This window comes from Aethalodelphis obliquidens, unplaced genomic scaffold (assembly GCF_003676395.1).
Source record: "Aethalodelphis obliquidens isolate GAN/ISIS:26980383/991018 unplaced genomic scaffold, ASM367639v1 scaffold30, whole genome shotgun sequence".
NCBI lineage: Eukaryota > Metazoa > Chordata > Mammalia > Artiodactyla > Delphinidae > Aethalodelphis > Aethalodelphis obliquidens.
In genome coordinates, this window is record NW_020837974.1 from 4363188 (window position 1) to 4377624 (window position 14437).

The 14437-nt window shown below is 53.0% G+C and overlaps 1 protein-coding gene across 5 annotated transcripts; it reads right to left on the reverse strand.

Annotated features, from left to right (window-relative positions):
• Positions 1-13270, reverse strand: INTS15 (integrator complex subunit 15). 5 transcript variants are annotated; one of them, XM_027125742.1, is made up of 6 exons: positions 12787-13269; positions 12126-12347; positions 9948-10113; positions 5289-5813; positions 4455-4494; positions 1-628 (listed from the first exon to the last, which is right to left on the reverse strand). In XM_027125742.1, exons 1-6 carry the CDS (start codon positions 12976-12978, stop codon positions 616-618), a joined length of 1158 nt encoding a protein of 385 aa, XP_026981543.1. In that variant the 5' UTR covers positions 12979-13269; the 3' UTR covers positions 1-615. The 5 variants fall into 5 exon arrangements, with proteins under 5 accessions (XP_026981543.1, XP_026981539.1, XP_026981544.1 ...); XM_027125738.1 differs by having other exon boundaries at positions 1-817; XM_027125743.1 differs by having other exon boundaries at positions 1-817; positions 12754-12845.
• Between the last annotated feature and the right edge of the window lie 1167 nt (positions 13271-14437).

Genomic DNA, 14437 nt, shown 5'->3' on the forward strand with positions numbered 1-14437 from the left:
AACTGTTTAGAAAAAATTTATTTGAACATATGGAAGGAAAACTTAAGAGACCCCAATAAAACAGAGACGTTCCTTTCCCTACTGATGGGGGCCACGCTCACAGGTTCCCCCGACCCGTGGGGACCAAGTGCTGGGTGAGAGCTCGCCATGCCGGCGGTTCAGCCTTGCGCTCCCGGAGCCATGGGAGTGCCTTGTGCTCCTGGCGGGACACAGCCCGTCCACAAGGAGGGAGGCCAGACACGTGGACTCGCACACGCTGCTCCTCCACCAGTGCTCCGACAGCACAGGCTCAGGGCGTGTGTCCGCAGTGACACCCCAGACCACAGGTTCACAGCCCTGGCAGCTTTTAAAGATGCCCGCATCGCTCCGCAGAGGGCTGGACGTTTCCTTACATCGATCCCATCTGGACTTTTACGAATGAGACGGGTAGGAGGTGCCTGGACGGCGACGTCGCAGAACTTCCGCACCGACCCGGTTCTGTGGTTCTGCAGCGAGGAGGGGCCGCCCGGCTGCCCCCCGAGCCCTCTCCTATGGATCGGTCGTCCTTTCCTGGGAAGGCTTCCTCCAACCAGGCATGGAAGGCACGGTGCCACTCAGCGGTTCGCGGGGGCCAGCCTAGCGGATGGGCCTGAACGGGAAGGTCATGCCTGAGATGAAGGTGTGCCCGGGGTGCGTGGGCAGGGCAGGGTGGGCGGCAGGGTGGGCCGGCACAGCCCCGTAGCCCAGCGGGGGTGTGTGGATGTGAGGGTAGAACCCGGGAGGGAGCGCCGCGTGCGGCGACTGCGGCACGGGGCCCGAGATCACCAGCTGGAGAAGGCTGCAAACACAAGGAGAAGGGTTAGGATGCCAACGGTGCCAATGGTGGCATCCGCCCAACCCGTGGCGCTATGGGTGGGGGGCAGGCTAGGCTGCCGTGGTGGTCCTTGCTCCTGTGCCGGAACAGACACCAAGTTTCCAGGGAGGCTGGAGGGTGGCTCATGGCTGGGTAGCAGGATGGGGGTGACCTGGAGGCAGCGGGATGTATTGACAGACTGGGGCCTGGAGAGGCGAGGGGCCGTGGTGGGAAAGCCGGGATCCTGCCGGCAGCGATGGGGAGGGAGGGAGGGGGCCTATAGTCCACAGAAGCTCCGACACAGCCTTGGCGGCTGTGGCTTGGGGGCCGTGCAGGTGTGCACTGGTGTCAGCCTCACCTGTCCACACCTTCGGGGGCTGTGACTGAGGAGCCACGGCAAACAGGACAGAGGGCCACGCTCTGCAAGTCACTCCTGGTGACCGAGTCCTAACTGAACTCCAAGCAAAGCCACACAGAAGGTGGCTTTTCACATGACCCTGACGTCGGAGTCCTCAGGAATGGCCCCGGCCTGGACCAGCCCTCACCCACTCAGGGCCCCCTCCTGCCCCACTCCCCTCCCCAAGCCCCTCCCACCCTGGCCTGCGCTCCGCTCTCTGTGGTTCAGCACTTCAACAGCCTCTGCCTCCAGGAAGTCCTCCCTGCTCCTGAATTCAATGTCGCCTCCTATGCTGGTCCCTTCTGAGACCCCCTGAAGAGCTTCCTCTCATGAGTCTCATCCTATCTAATGCCACCCTCCCCTCTCAGCACGATCAGCAGAGCGTCCTAACTTTCTCTCCACCTCCAGCTTGTCCGGACTCAGCCTGAAATAACCAACTCCCCCGGTTACGCCCCTTCAGGACAGAGGGCCCCTCCCCAGCCCTGCCCTCCCCCGGGATCCCCTGGCCTCTGTGCTTTGCTCTCCCAGCCTCACCCAGGGCCGTGGCTCCGGCTGGGTCCTGTCTCTCGAGTGTGTACACTGTCCCTCCACATCACCAAACCCCGCCTGCCAGGTCCCGTTCTTGCCCACCACTTGCCCCTCAGCTTCCCGGTCCCACGAGGCCACACCTTCCCTGCATGCTGTCCTGCTTGGCCCAGCGAAAGCCCACCCCGACGGGCCACTTCACCCTTGGGTGACTGACTACGGTTGGCTGCTTCCTGGAGCTCTGAGATGAAGCGGGGGGCGGGCCTAGGTCTTTGGCAGAGTGACCCTCACTCTCTCCCACCCACCAAGTACAAAGTCTGGTACCCTGGGCCCCCAGGAGGGGCTCAGGCAGTAAACCCAGGTGTGAAGAAATCTGGTGCCTTTTAGTGGCTTGAAGCTCTTCTGACTCTCTTCACTACGTTTTAATAACTACTACGGTTTAATAACTCTGGGTAAGAAATTCAAGGAAACTAAGCAAACAAATCAGTAAGTCTAAGGAGGGAATACACTGCGGAGGCAAAAGGTAGGTCACATGCTCGTTTGAACCTGCACACCCTGCCACAGAGAGAAGGGGTTTCAGGAAGTTTCTGGTCTAGTCCAGAAGACAATTAACACAAAAGGAACAATCAGAAATCAAAGAGGTAGTCCAAGCGACTGTGGGCCACTCTTTCCCCATGTCAGTGTCAGGCTGCCCCCGGGGGACTGGGGCCCAGGGCTGTATGTCGGAGCAGCAGCTACAGGCCCCTGGCGGGGGGGTCCCTCGGGGCTGTTAGAAGTTCCAGAGGATTCCCACGGGGACCCCTAGTTGTAACACTGAGATGATAAACGATTCATACCCTATCACATTTTAATGCCCTGAAAACATTAAACATTACATAAAAGCTGTGCACAAAGAAGGAAAAGGTTGCAAAGGGATTAGTGCGAGGAGGTGAAGAGGTGCCGCGTGCACTGGCGATGTCCTCAGACGCAGGAGGCTTTCTTGGAGGGAAGAAAGGAAAGAAGGAAGGGACGGAGGGAGGGAGACAAAGGAACAGTGTGGGCTCCCGAGGGCGAGGTGGCCTCTGGACAGCTGTCCACCCTGCCGATGTCACTTCTCAAGGTGGACCGTTTTGTTGCTCCAGAAACCCCCGTTTAACCACCCAGATGCCTGCCTGGAGCTACCTGCCCCTTAGGGCCGACGCCAAGCTCCCGGCCCTCTGGCCGCAGCTCCTCTCCTGTCAGCCCGGGAAGTAGCATCTGGCCCATCTTCTGGCCTCAAATTAAGCCTTTGCTCAGCCTGCCACACCTGCCCCACTCCCGGGCCCCGGCAGGGCTGGTGGGTCAGGCCCTGGGCGGCTGGGAGCACACACGGTGCCGAGGGGCCCAGTGGGCTTGCTCACCCTCTGTCCGCACTGCCTGCCAACGCCAGCCCTGGAGCCCCACTATCCACCTTAAAAACCAGTGCGACCCTCTGAAGAAAGAACTTGGCTGTTTTCATTCCTGTAAACCGTGCCCAGGTGCACACAGCAGGCAGCAGGGCAGTTCTGCCTTCAAGGATAAACATCTCCTCACAGGGTGGCCACAATTACTGTTTTTAGTGGACACATAATGTTCCATCCTCCTGATGTATCACTACTAACTTACTAAGTATCCCCAAGCTATGGGATGGTTAGCTTGTTTCTGACTTTTTGCTACTGATAAGACTGCCTTTGCATGAAACATTTTTGTGCACATAGCTTTTTGCTTCTTAGCTTCAGTGAAATTAATTCGATTAAGAGAAACTCCTGTTACACAAATAACAGTAAAAGTCACAGTAGCTAACACTTCTTAGGTTATTTACATGTCAAGTACCATTCTAAGTGCTTTCTATGTTTTTACTCAATTAATCCTCACAAAACTCCTATGAGGGGAGCAGGGCGGGGGAGGCAGGGGGACCTGAGGCAGGTACTACTGTTTTCTTGATTTTATAGAGAAAACAAGGATAGTGGGAACTTGTCCAAGGTCTTACAGATAGGAAGTAGTAAGGGTGGAATTCTCACCAGAAGCTGTTAGGACCACACAGTTCCTGCTTTTCACCACTATTACCACTGCTTCCCCCCGCATTAGGACAATAACGACCACTTACGGAGAGACTCCCGTGTGCTGTGGACAAACAACTTTGCAAACACCACCTCATTTACACCTCACTACAACCCTGGGAGGCAGGTGAATTACGGTCCCCATTTTACAAGGGGGGAAACCAAGGCAAAAGAGTCAGCCCCGGCGTCACAGCAAACCACAGACAGAACCACGCTCAGAACCCGGTCTGTGCCACCCGAGACCAAGGCGCTGGCCTAACCGACACAGTACTTCCGTGAGGGCTGTGCGATCAATGTCGCCACAGCACATGCCATCACCACGACCCACACGCACGCTGACTTAGTGAGCAGTAAAGGCCCCCGAGTTCGCTCCGGCTTCTCCCTTGACGCCCAGAAGGACGGCCACTTTTCTTACCTCGTTGATGGACTCCCTGCTTGGGTCTCCTCTCCTGTGTTATGCTATCACATCCATTCCCCCACTTACTGTCAGGTTCTGGGGGGCCCCTTATTCACAGACGCTCTAGACCCTGCAAACCAGCTCTCCCCAAGAAGCCAGGACAAGGGGTCCGCCCTGCCTTGCACCCCACCATTCCCTCACCCACCCCCGCCCCCGCCCAGCTAGAAGTCTTGGGAGGATACTTACTTATTATGGGGCAGCCGGGAGCACAAGGTTCTCAGGTCATCTGAAATGAAGGAGACACAGAATTAAGGAACGGCCTGGAGATGACGAGGTGAGAGGTTTGCTGATGTTCAAGGATGCGAGCGAGACAGTAACAGTACCTCATGCTCCCCTTCCCAGCACCATCTAGAAGCGGGGCTCTCTTTTTCTTCCATTTTTGCTTTAACACACGCCCTCAACGGAAGACATCACTGAGGAAAGGGGGCAGCTCTACTGGTAATTTGTCAGATGGCTGGGAAAAGGCCCAGAGACAACAGATCAGACGCCCAAGGCTAAGAGCGAGATAAGAGGGAAACCCATCTCCAGGGACGACTGCATGGGCCTCAGGCAACGTCTGTGAGCCAGCAGTCAAAGAGCAAACAGAAGTGTGTCATTAGCATCAGATCATTCTTCTGGGCGGGTTCAAGCACTGAAATGCAGAATTAAGGAGCCCTCTGAACAGGTGATGGAATGGTTCCTGCACTTAAACAGGTGCATTTCATTGTACGTAAATTATGCTGCAATGCAGAAGAACTGCAGAAAAAGAAAAGATTCCCTAAGAGGAAGGAGATTAAGCCATTATTACCTGTGCTCTGGAGGCATCCCCAGGCCTGGGCAAATCAGCCAGGAGACACCCAGATGCCACGGCCACGGGATTCTACCTGGGCACGTCCTGCAACTTCCGCCCACCTACCCTGCGTTCACTGAGAGGAAAGAAGTCCTAAAAGCGGAAAACAGCCCTTGTCCAGGAGCCCCGATTTTCTTTCCGGCGGGTGGTGGTGACCCACCCCCGGGAGGCCTGGGCAGGCAGTCACCCACCTCTCGTGCACAGCAGGGCTCCAGAGGCCATGGCCACCTGCAGAGCCTGTGCCAGCCGGTCCAGGGAGAGCTCGATCTCCTGGGAGGCGTTGAGGGGGTTCAGTTCATCCGCCAATCTGTTGATCTCCTCCACCAGCGGGACCATGTGGTCAAACAGGATGAGCCCCAGGCGGCCGTACAGGTTCTTCTCAGTCAAGTGCACCTGGAGCATCATGAGGACCTGCAGGACGCTGAGGTGGAGCTTTGAGTACAAGAGGTGGGAATCTCTGTCCGTCCCCCCCGAGTCCTTGGTGACTTTGGCAGTGACGGGGCCATTGGCTAAGGGGGGCTTCTTCTTCCTTTTATAAGCCAGAGGGGCCTTCACACACCAGCGGATCAATCCAGTGAGCGGGGTGAGCTCTAAAAATCCTATTGGGAGATTGGCTGCGATCGGAGTATTTAAAAAAGTGATGAGAATCAACCTCGGGTCCTCAAAAATCCAGTTGACAATCATCTCAAGCAAGTCCAACGGTGGGATGAGATCGTCTGCAAAACAAAGTCAGAAGGGTCTTCAGCCCCACAGACAGGAGACAGGGACAGACAGACCTTCAAGCTCACAGTACTCATCAACCGACATCCGGACGACACACCTCTGTCCTCACCTACCCTCTGTCTCCTATCCTGGAACGTCCCCTCCGAGAGGGCTGGGCTCTCATCCGACTTAGGAAGGCCTGGCCATGGTTGGGCTCAACACATTAAACCAACAATTCCCTAGAACTCCATGATGCCTTGTGATCCTGTGTGTCAATTTAAATAAAAGTCCACTATCTATGTCCAGAGCTACCACCACCACACTTCACCCCTTCCCTTGTGAGTAGGTTTCATCCCTGTGTTTGGTGTCCCCTCAGTGGTACGGTGACAGCTACGGGGGCTGTCAGGGAGCAGCTCAAAGTCCAGACAACGATCTGTCCGCTGCCAGGAGCCATCCCAGCCCCAAACCTGGAACCTCTAAGCAAGGCCTGGCCTCCTGTGAGTCCTGAGATCTAGTACATTCTATGGCAAGACAGAGAACAGTAACTTTAAAGACAAAAGTTGATATTTATTCTGAGTTTATGACGTGCCAGGCACCGGGCTAAGTCCTACCACAGATGAACTCACTTAATCCTCAAACAAACCATCTATTATATAGAGGATGAGGAAACTGAGGCACAGAGATGTTAAATCATTTTCCCCAGACTCATTAAAACTACGTGGTGGGCCCAGACCCGACCCCAGGTGGCCCAGCTCTTACCACTAGGCTACACCGCCCATCCTGGGGTCAGCGGACACTGCCCTTAGGCTGTGTGTGCGTGGGAGTGGGTCCCCAGCCTCCTGCCTCTGGGGCTGTGCACACCTCAGCTCATGAAGCTGGGGATGACGGAGCCCCTTCCGGGCTGCTGAGGTCCAGAGCCAAGCATGAGAAGAGAGACTGAGGGGCAGAGCGAGCCCCGTGTTGGTGTGAAGTCTCCAACTGCTCTTCCTCAGGAGACACCGGCCTTTCCCCTGGGACTGTCTACTGCTTGGGGGCTGACCCACGCCCTTCCCTTCTGCTACGAAATGACGGTGACAAGAGGGAGTTGTCGTCTATGACCTTTACTTGGCAAAATAAACAGTGGTGACCCTGTGTCCGGCCCCTTGACTCCCCGAAACATTTCTGTCTGGGACACGCCAGTCTCAGGCCCGCTCCTCCAGCAACCCAGCCCCTCCCCCGCCCCACACACGTCTAGCTGGGGCATCTCCGGAGCCTGAAGGTGGCATATGCACACATGCTGTGTACACGTGTGCTCGGTGAGTACACGTGAGCGTGTGTACTTGCGTGAATAATCTCCACAACCTTCGTATGCAGAGACCCAGGTTCCCTGTGACAATGGGGCAAGAGGGTGTTCTGTTCGGTTAGGTAAGCCCCTTCCGTTTCACAGCTTCGGAGGCACAGACGCCCGTCAGCCACAGTACCAAGAGCAGCGGCAAGCACCTGCTGCCAGCGGACTCAGGCCCACCCTCTGGGCCACCACTATGGAGCCAGGGATTTCCGTATCTCCAACCTCATCCAATTGTACATATAAATACATAGCTCTCTCTCTGTCAATCCTACCTCGACAGAGTGGTTTAAAAAAAAGACTTGACATGTCAGACTGGCAAACTGACTTAAGAGAAAAATACCACGTCTCATGTCCATCCGAGAACGTTAGTGGTATTTTCTGAACATTATTTCCTTCTCCATATGTTAATGAATCCATTCCCAACGTTAAGGCCAATTTCTGTCCTTGTCGCGCTGGAATAGCCGATGACTTGAAAGAGCAACTACGATGCTGCAAATCCTTCCTGTGGGAACACAAAAGGCCTAAACACCGTTCCTAGCTATTAAGAGCTCTTGAGAAGACTCTTAGGAGAGCGCCAGGGAAGACTCCACCCCAGCAGCGGGGCGCCCACAAGCCCTGCCACCCATCCCAGCGAGCGGCACGCAGCGACGAGAGCCAAGTATGCAATTACACGCGGGTGTGATACGCACTTAAACGTCCACGCGAACTTTCTCAAGAGAACTAAAAAGTCTAACGGCAAGGAAGAGAGTTACAAATAAAAGGAGAATCAAATACAATCAGGGTGCTGGCAGGAGACCAATGCTGGACTGAACAAAAGTGGAGAATGCTGCTAAGGCTTTCCAGCAGCTGGGTTAGCTATTAGACCAGGAGAAGAAAGAGGCTACCTGCCAGCCCTCTGAGCGGCCAGAGCTGAGGGCAGAGGAGGAACCTGAACTAGAACAGCGGGCTTCGGGTCTGCCTCTGCAGAGAAAGCTGCTCACGAGGGCGAGGCCTGTACCTTCCCCAAATGCAAAGCGAGGGCAGCAGCCCTAGCCAGGGGCCGCAAGGGCTGTGGGGGTCATTCAAGGACACAGATGTAGAAGGACTCAGTGCTTGTCAATCCATGTTCCTTGGAACCCACTCCTGGGGGAGGAAGGTGGGCAGCAGGGCCCAGCGGGTGGGGTCTGAGACCCCTGCCACAATTCAACCAGAGCTGGTCAACTTCTCTTGGTTTTCTTCATTGGGGGTCCAGAGGGCTCTGCTGCTGGACAGGGACGACGGCCGTGGGCTTCTCCCAGCTGAAGTCAAATGCCATCTAATGGCCTCCCTGAGGCCCTCTCCTGGTACCTTGCTAAGGAAGTCTCAGAACATCACCCACAGGCCAACAGACACGCTTGCCTCCCGGCGCAGGAAGGATACATCACGGCCTGGGTAATATTGTTGCCACAAATGTTTAACTTGAACCTTTCATAAGGAAACAGACAAAACTAAATTGAGGGACATTTTGCAAAACAACAGGCCTGAGATCTCAAAAAATGTCAATATCATAGAGATTTTTTTAAAGGCTGGGAACTGTTTTATTTTTGTTTTTAACATCTTTATTGGAGTATAATTGCTTTACAATGGTGTGTTAGTTTCTGCTGTATAACAAAGTGAATCAGCTGTATGTATACATATATCCCCATATCTCCTTACTCTTGCATCTCCCTCCCACCCTCCCTATCCCACCCCTCTAGGTGGTCACAAAGCACCGAGCTGATCTCCCTGTGCTATGCAGCTGCTTCCCACTAGCTATCTGTTTTACATTTGGTAGTGCATATACGTCCATGCCACTCTTTCACTTCGTCCCAGCTTCTCCTTCCCCCTCCCCGTGTCCTCAATTCCATTCTCTACATCTGTGTGGGAACTATTTTAAAAGGACCAAAGTGACGTAACAACCATGTATGAGCCTTGACTGGATCCCGAATTCTCCTGGTCCCTCAAAAGGGGGGAAAAAGGCTATAAAAGACATTATTGAGACGATCAAGGAAATCTGAACAATGGCTAAATATATGCGATAAAAGTATTCTGTCAGTATTTAATTTCTTACATGTGATAATGGTATCATGTTTGTGTAAGGGAACGTTCTTGTTCTTAGATACACATTTAAGTACTTGGTACCTGACACTGGCAACAAGCTCAAGGGTTCAGGAAAAAAATACTTGTGAGTGTGTATGTGGAGAGAAGGGGAAAGAAAGAGAGAGCAAAAGGAAAAGAGAAAAAAAAGAATATATGGCAAATGTTAATAACTGGTGAACCTCGGTGAGAGATACACAAACCTCTGTTGTAACATTCTTGCAGCTTTCCTGAAGTTTTGCAATTTTTCAAAATAAAAAGTCGGGAAAAAAAAAAGCAAGGCATGGGGACTTCCCCGGTGGCCCACTGGTTAGGATGCTCTGCTTCCAATGCAGGGACCACAGGTTCAGTCCCTGCTTGGGGAACTAAGACCCCACATGCTGAGTGGTGTGTTCCACAAAAAAAAAAAAAAAAAAAAAAAAAAAAAAGCAGGTCATGTCTGGAGAGAAAGCCACATCTGTCCCAGACACCAGACCCTTCTTATTAGCTGTCTACCACCCGGACCATTCTGAGTCAGGCAAATGGGACTCACTAAGGAAAGTTCCCTGTTAGCAAATTCCAGAGGTGCAGGTGGCCCATCCCTTTAGCTTTCAGCCTGAAATAAAATACACATTTCAGAGAGAGAGGAAAAAAAAAAAAAGGCCATCCGCTGGCTGGGTGTTCAGTGCAAATACAACTAGCAATCGGCCGAAGCCTCCTTAAGGATAACTATCTGCTTAAAGTTTACCTGACGACAGGTCATACAGCGCAGTGACTGAGGTTATGAACTGGCAGCAGAAGCGAGGGCTGGTACTGAATATCTGCTTCAGCGTCTGAACGGATCCCGGCACCAGACAGCAGTAGTCATCCACGAGGGCCCTGGCTAACCGCACACAGTAGACCACAGGCGTCCGCTGGAAAGAAGCCACAGTCCATGTAACTACAGGTGTCGTGAGCCAGGAGACTAGCAACTATGTACACGTGGTGAAGATCAGAACTGGCAGAACGCCTTCCAAGAGGGGAAGAAGACGTTAACAGCTTACTTTGAAGCAGAGATTGGCAAATGAAAGCCCACAGACCAAATCCACCCTGCCACCTCTTTCTGTAAATAAAGTTTTATTTAAACACAGCCCTGCTCATGTGTTTGCTATTGTCTCAGGCTGCTCCTGCACTACAAGGGCACAGCTGAGTAGGGGTGACAGAGGTCATATGACCCGAGGGACTTCCCTGGTGGGCCAGTGGCTAAGACTCCACGCTCCCAATACAGGGGGCCCGGGTTCGATCCCTGGTCAGGGAACCAGATCCTGCATGCCGCAACTAAAGATCCCGCATGCAGCAACTAAGGCCCGGAGCAGCCAAATAAACTAATATTTTTTTAAAAAAGAGAGAGATTATATGACCCGAAAAGCCTAAAATGTTTACTATCTTGCCCTTTACATGAAAGGCCTGCCGACCTTTGAAGTCACTTCAGAAAAAATCATTCCTGACTTCAAGTGAGAAAACGACAATTTTTGTAACCCTACAGGTGAGACTCCAAAGGTAAAAATTACCAGTTGGTACCACTTTGATGTGACTTAGGAGAGCCTGTGAACTATCACATGATTTAGAGCAGTACTTTCTCAAATTTTCCTACAGTCCTTTCCTATTACGGATTCCGTTAATATGTTTGAACCCTACATCACCACCCTCCCGTCTTTTTCCTTCCCACTCAGATGCCTATCTGTAGCCACATTTAACCATTGTTCAGGATGCTACAGTTTCAGGGCTATAACACAGCCTGCAGGGCAAACTGCAAGGAGGCATCAGGCCAGATTGTTCATTCACGTACCAAACCAGCCATCTCCACCCTTTTCTCTGGAGGAAGCTGCAGCCCTACACCCCAGTGTGGCAAACCCTGACCCAAGCCACAAGACCCTTTCCTGTTGTTAACATCTGCTTTCACTTTGCCAAAATGCCAGCGCAACAGCACCATGAGAGATAAATGGAAAATTATATGATGAATTTCAAGATGCTAAACTTGACTTCATCAGGTTGTCAAGGGATAGAGGTAATCTTGACATTAAATACAACACACAAGATTTATTCAGGTGTCCCAGAAATCAGAATGGTGGCCATTAAGGTACAGATTCCCTTGAGATTTACCTGTGTATTACAAAGAACACAATATATTTTTACTAGCCAAATTTTAAAGATAAATAAGATCACAGGAAAAACTTTTAAATAAATTGAAAAAACCCAAATGATGTCAAGTCCTTGGGAATGAAGCAGGTTTGAAAAACTGAATGTAGTAAATTTTGCTAGCTTAGCTGAGGATGTTAATCAAAAATTTGAGTTAATAATTACTCTAAGTGGATTATGAATTTTTCAACAACTCTGAGTAACGAAAAAGCAAAACAGAATAGATCTTCCAAAAAACTATCTAACACGAAGTCTACTATGAAAATACTTTTTTTTTTTTTTTAGATATTTAAAAACACTATAGAAGGCTCCTATGTCCATATCCATTAGAAGAGCCATCAGCTTTGAAATGGCACCCCGGAACAACTCCCATGTTTACTGATCTAACTGTATAAAAAACAAGCAAACATTGCCACAGTTTGACACATAGTGACCTTAAAAAAAAAAGAATCCAATCTTTGAGACTGCATGCATAGCTGTTTTCAAAATCCTACCTTATTGTTTTCAACTAAGAAAAATTAATTTTCACTTATTCTGAAGATGGAGCCTTCATTTACCGTTACAAACTACTGTTTTCTCAAGAATGGTAATCACCTGTATATACAGGTGTGGGGTATCAGCATACAGGGCAGGAACATCAGGGAGATAACATATGGAAAAGACCTCTCTAGAAATCCAATTAAATTAAACTTCCTGACACGAAACACCTCTTCAGAGACTCTCAGAGATGCTATCTCTAGAGACGTACCTGGAGCCAGGAGGCTGCACATTCCAACACTGGGATTCGACACACAGCCACTGCCATGGAGACCAGCTTTCCCAACAAGCTCATTCGGCTGTCATCGGCTTTGTTCCCTTGGGGGCTGAAAAGGGATGAGAAAATAATCTGCCGGACAGAGTCCTTGGTTTGCTCCTGGAAATAACTGCACATGATTTCAAGAAGTTGGAGCTCCTGAAGTGAATTCAATCTCTGTAAAACAAATCCAGGAGAAGCGATGAGAAATTCGGCCTATTAATTTCACACAGTGAGAAAACAGAAAACACTGGTTTCACCAGGGAACTTTTCACCTCCCTAAAGCCCGGGTCCCACGGAGAACTCTCTACTGTTAACCTCGAGAAATACCATTCTACGTCATTATGCATCACCCTAGGGGGCTCAGGATGACCTACAGCGGTTTGAGATTCTCGGTAACAGGCCTTTAAAGTCTCTTCCTTTAACACCATTGAGACATGGTTGTCACAAGCCCCGCAAAACGGGCATTTTGGCCGCTGCTGAAGGAGCAAGGCCAAGGGTGAGGACGGAGCCCCCGATCCGAAGAGCGTTTGTGGTCTGGCCGACGCTTGTCACCGAGAAGGAAAAAGGAGCCGGAGTTTACTTATCGGGGACGCGGCAGCCAGACCCGGCGCACCTTGGGCTGCGCGCCGCGCTCCTTGGGCACCTGGAACACGAACTCCTCGAGCAGCTCCACAGGGCCCTTGTCCACGATGGGCAGCGGCGCGCTCTGCAGCTGGCTGCTGAAGTAGATGTCCAGGTGGTACAGCACCTCCTTGGCGGCGCTGAGCGCGTCGCGGCGCAGGAGCGAGTGGCGGATGTCGCTCATGGTGCCACCTCTGCGGCCCGGGCGCCGGGAGCGCGGCGGGACTTCCGCCCCGGGCCCCGCGGACGCGCCCGCCGCTGCCGAGACAAAGAGGCCGCGAGTCGGCCTCCGCCCGCCGACCCTGGGCCTGGGCCGCGGCGCCCGGCCGCTCCCCGCTCCCCGTTCGGGCCCGCTCAGGGGGCCACCGCCGCCGCCGGCGGCCAGCGGGCGCCCCGGGTGTGCGACTCCGGCGCCACCAAGAGCCCTGGGAACCCGATGCCGCGGAGTCGAAAGGCGGCAGACGCCGACCGCGGCAACGGCGGCCCGCAAGGCCCAAGCGCAGGCGGTGGCGAGGGCCCGCCCCCTGAGGGCGCCTCCTGGCGGCTCGGCCCGCGGGCGCGGAAGGGCCCCGCCCCTGAACCCCGCCCCTGGGCCCCGCGACCGCCGAGCGGGTCCCGAGCTGCCGAGCTGGGGGCCACATCCACCAGAGAACGCAATCTAGGTCTTGTGCGCGCCCCCCAGCCCCGCAAGGCCCGCCCGGAGCTCCCCTTGCTTTCTCTGCGCGGCGTTCAAAGCCTACACATGTGATTTCATGGAGCTTTCCAAGGATAGGGTGGTGGTGCAGGGCCGTAGCTCAGGCCCCAGCCGTTCATCTTTAACGCTATATCTAGTCTGAACTCGGGGCTGCGACGACAAATGATGCCTGCCTGCCTGCGAGTCCCTATTCCCCAGCCCCCTCCAGATGGGCCCCGCCTAGCCTGGGAGGGCCATAGGAATCATGTCTCCTGCGCCTGACCACTACGACCTCAAAACCCTCAGCACTTTCTGTGAATCTCTTTTCCTGCATTCATCTCTCTGCAATGAATGAACAGCGGGGCTAGCCTGGGATTTTAAAAACAGCAGAAATGACTTGAATGTGGCCACAAGAGGCCAGTGGAGGGCAGGCCAGAGGCCACAGGAATGAGCCTTCTGTAAAAGGTCCATTCTGGCCTGAGGGTGGGCCTAGGAGAGGATGCTGGGTGTGGTCAAGGAGATGAAAAAAGCCAAGGCGTTTCCCAGGGAAAGATGGAAAGGACATTAAAGAGGGTGCAGCTGAGACAACTTCAAGTCACAGAGACCCTCCTGCATATCAGGGGACACAGCCATAAGGCCCCTCCTGTCCAGGAGCCCAGTGGGAGACCAAGGTCAACTGGAACCTCTGGGAATTCACCTTTGAGCCCCTTGGCACCAAGACTTTAGAGATGCTCCACTCCAGCCGGCTGAATGAACAGAGGATGAGCAAGGGGTATTTCTGCCCCAGGGTTTATTAGCATGGCACCTGGCAAAGCTTAGGCACTCAGTAAACACTAGTTTTCCCTTCCCTTCCTTAGCTACTGAGAGCCAATTCATAAACACAGTGGAAACTGGGAAAAAAGAAATAAACCAATGCTTAGAAAGTAAGTATCCAGGACTTCCCTGGTGGCGCAGTGGTTAAGAATCCGCC